Below are 2,017 nucleotides of genomic sequence, written 5' to 3' on the forward strand. Positions count from 1 at the left end.
ACAATAGGGGGGGGGGGGGTTGTTTAGGAGAGGAATGAATGATGTGCTCAGCCAACACTGCGCACAGATGCAAGTGTCTTTGTGGACACACACGCACGCGCACGCATGCATACAATGCACACACACATGCACACGCACGCATGCAAAACATGGCTTACGTGTCCGATGAGCTTGTATCCGGATGCATATGGCAGGAGTGTAGTGCAGTCAACGTTGTTGCTGTAGCCGGAGATACCAGCTTCGGCGTGGCTCAGGAGCTGCCCGGCTGCAGTTCTGGACAGAGAGGATTGGCTGCAGATGAGGTTGGTATCGGGCGATGCCGGCACGCCAAACACAGACGCGCGGAACCCGCCGCTTCCCGCACTGCAAACGTCAAGGCGCGTGTGTTTGTGAGAGTGTGAGAGCGTTAGTTCGTGAGAGAGAGTGTGTGTGTGTGTATGTTTTGGGGGAGTGGGGCATGTGGCAGAAGAACCAAAGGTGAAAGCGCACGAGCACACACACACACGCACACACGCACACACACACAACCACACACACACACACACGCGCGCGCGCGCGCGCACACACGCACAACCACACACACACACACGCACACACATAAATGCACGTACGATCCAGTGTAGGTGAGGGTGATGGATGATCCCTCGTAAACTTGGTCGATGTTCATGAACTCTGAGCTCTGGGACCCGACGCTCACTTGCATGGATGCGCTGGCGATGTCAATGGCGGCCAGCACCACAGCCACGGAGGAAGCACTGCCGCTGCTGTAGAGCCGAGTCGTACATGACAGGGGCTCAGAATGGGCGTGACTCCCAACGCCAGCGTGGCTGATAATCTCATTGGCTGCTGAGGCAGAGCTGAACGAGTCGTACGAGACAGACCGGCTGGACGAGCTGCAGATTGTGAACTGGCTGTAGGATTGCGCGGAGGCGTTGCTGCTCAGGCAGCAAAGCGCGGCCAGCGCCACGCCCACGAGGAACACAGCAGAACACCGCATCCTCTGAGGCGAAGGTGTTGTTGGTGAAGACGCAATGAAGTGCAGTTGTGTGTTGTGGTGTTTCTTTGCCAAAAAACCGGGAATGGAGGATGGGAAGGACCACGCGCGTTGTGTTGTGGACGCGGATTGGATATGGGGTGGGTGGGTGAATGCGAATGCTGTTGTGTTGTTCTGCGTGCGTTGTTTTGTTGTTTGCCGAGCGAGCAGTGCTTTGGAGTGCACGCCGATGATCGTTTATGATACCAATAGAAAATCTTCAAACGCAGGTGATGAGTCATCGCTGGCGAGAGGGAGAGAAAAGGGAAAGCAGTTGGAGTTCATCCACAATCACACCCATACACATGCACACACACACATTCACACACACACACATCCATACACACATGCACACACACACACATATTCACACACACACATACACAGAGACATCCATACACACATTTTCACACAGATGGTTACTGTCGTTTCATCTCCACAAAGAGAAAGTGTGTGGTGGATGGCGAGTCAGGCGGTGCGGTGAAGGTGAACGTGTCCTGTCCGTAGAGCTTGGCAGCATCGTGTGCGCGCAGCTCTGTGGGCTTGCCGTCGCTGCCGTCCACGTGTGGGGCCGAAACATGCAGCGTGCCTTCCAGGCAAATCAAGTACGCCTGGCGGTCGGCGCGCAGGTCAAACGACACGCTCTTCTCCGCGTCCAGCTCCGAGACAAAGATGTTGGCGTCCTGGTTGATGCGCACAGGCACGTCCTCTGGCGCGTCTTCGTCCTCCACGTCCGCCACCAGGTGTGCCAGCTTGTTGTGTCGGGCCTTGCGATCGCCAACGGCCGACCCGTAGTTGGGCGGCAGGTCAGACGCCCTCGGCACCTGCGCACCAAGCGTGTGCAAGCAAGAAAGAAGGTGTGTGTGTGTGTGTGTGTGTGTGTGCGTGTGTGTGTGTGTGTGTGTGTGTGTGTGTGTGTGTGTGTGTGTGTGTGTGTGTGTGTGTGTGTGTGTGTGTGTGTGTGTGTGTGTGTGTGTGTGTGTG

At 56.2% G+C, this 2,017-nt stretch overlaps 2 protein-coding genes across 2 annotated transcripts in view; both read right to left on the minus strand.

The window, feature by feature from the left end:
- PTSG_07802 (uncharacterized protein) overlaps window positions 1-997 on the minus strand; it is a gene marked incomplete at both ends in the record, with an annotated part of 3,731 nt that extends 2,734 nt beyond the window's left edge. The window contains 2 exons of the mRNA XM_004991546.1: window positions 159-363; window positions 612-997. Of these exons, the coding sequence (XP_004991603.1) occupies window positions 159-363; window positions 612-997 (591 nt within the window). The remainder of the gene's footprint in view (window positions 1-158; window positions 364-611) is intronic.
- Window positions 998-1,190: 193 nt separating this feature from the next.
- Window positions 1,191-2,017, minus strand: part of PTSG_07803 (pirin) — a 2,063-nt gene continuing 1,236 nt past the window's right edge. Inside the window, exon 3 of the mRNA XM_004991547.1 lies at window positions 1,191-1,857. Coding sequence (XP_004991604.1) covers window positions 1,453-1,857 — 405 coding nt within the window. The 3' untranslated portion in view covers window positions 1,191-1,452. The remainder of the gene's footprint in view (window positions 1,858-2,017) is intronic.

The sequence above is a fragment of the Salpingoeca rosetta genome, assembly GCF_000188695.1.
Source record: "Salpingoeca rosetta unplaced genomic scaffold supercont1.19, whole genome shotgun sequence".
Classification (NCBI taxonomy): domain Eukaryota; class Choanoflagellata; order Craspedida; family Salpingoecidae; genus Salpingoeca; species Salpingoeca rosetta.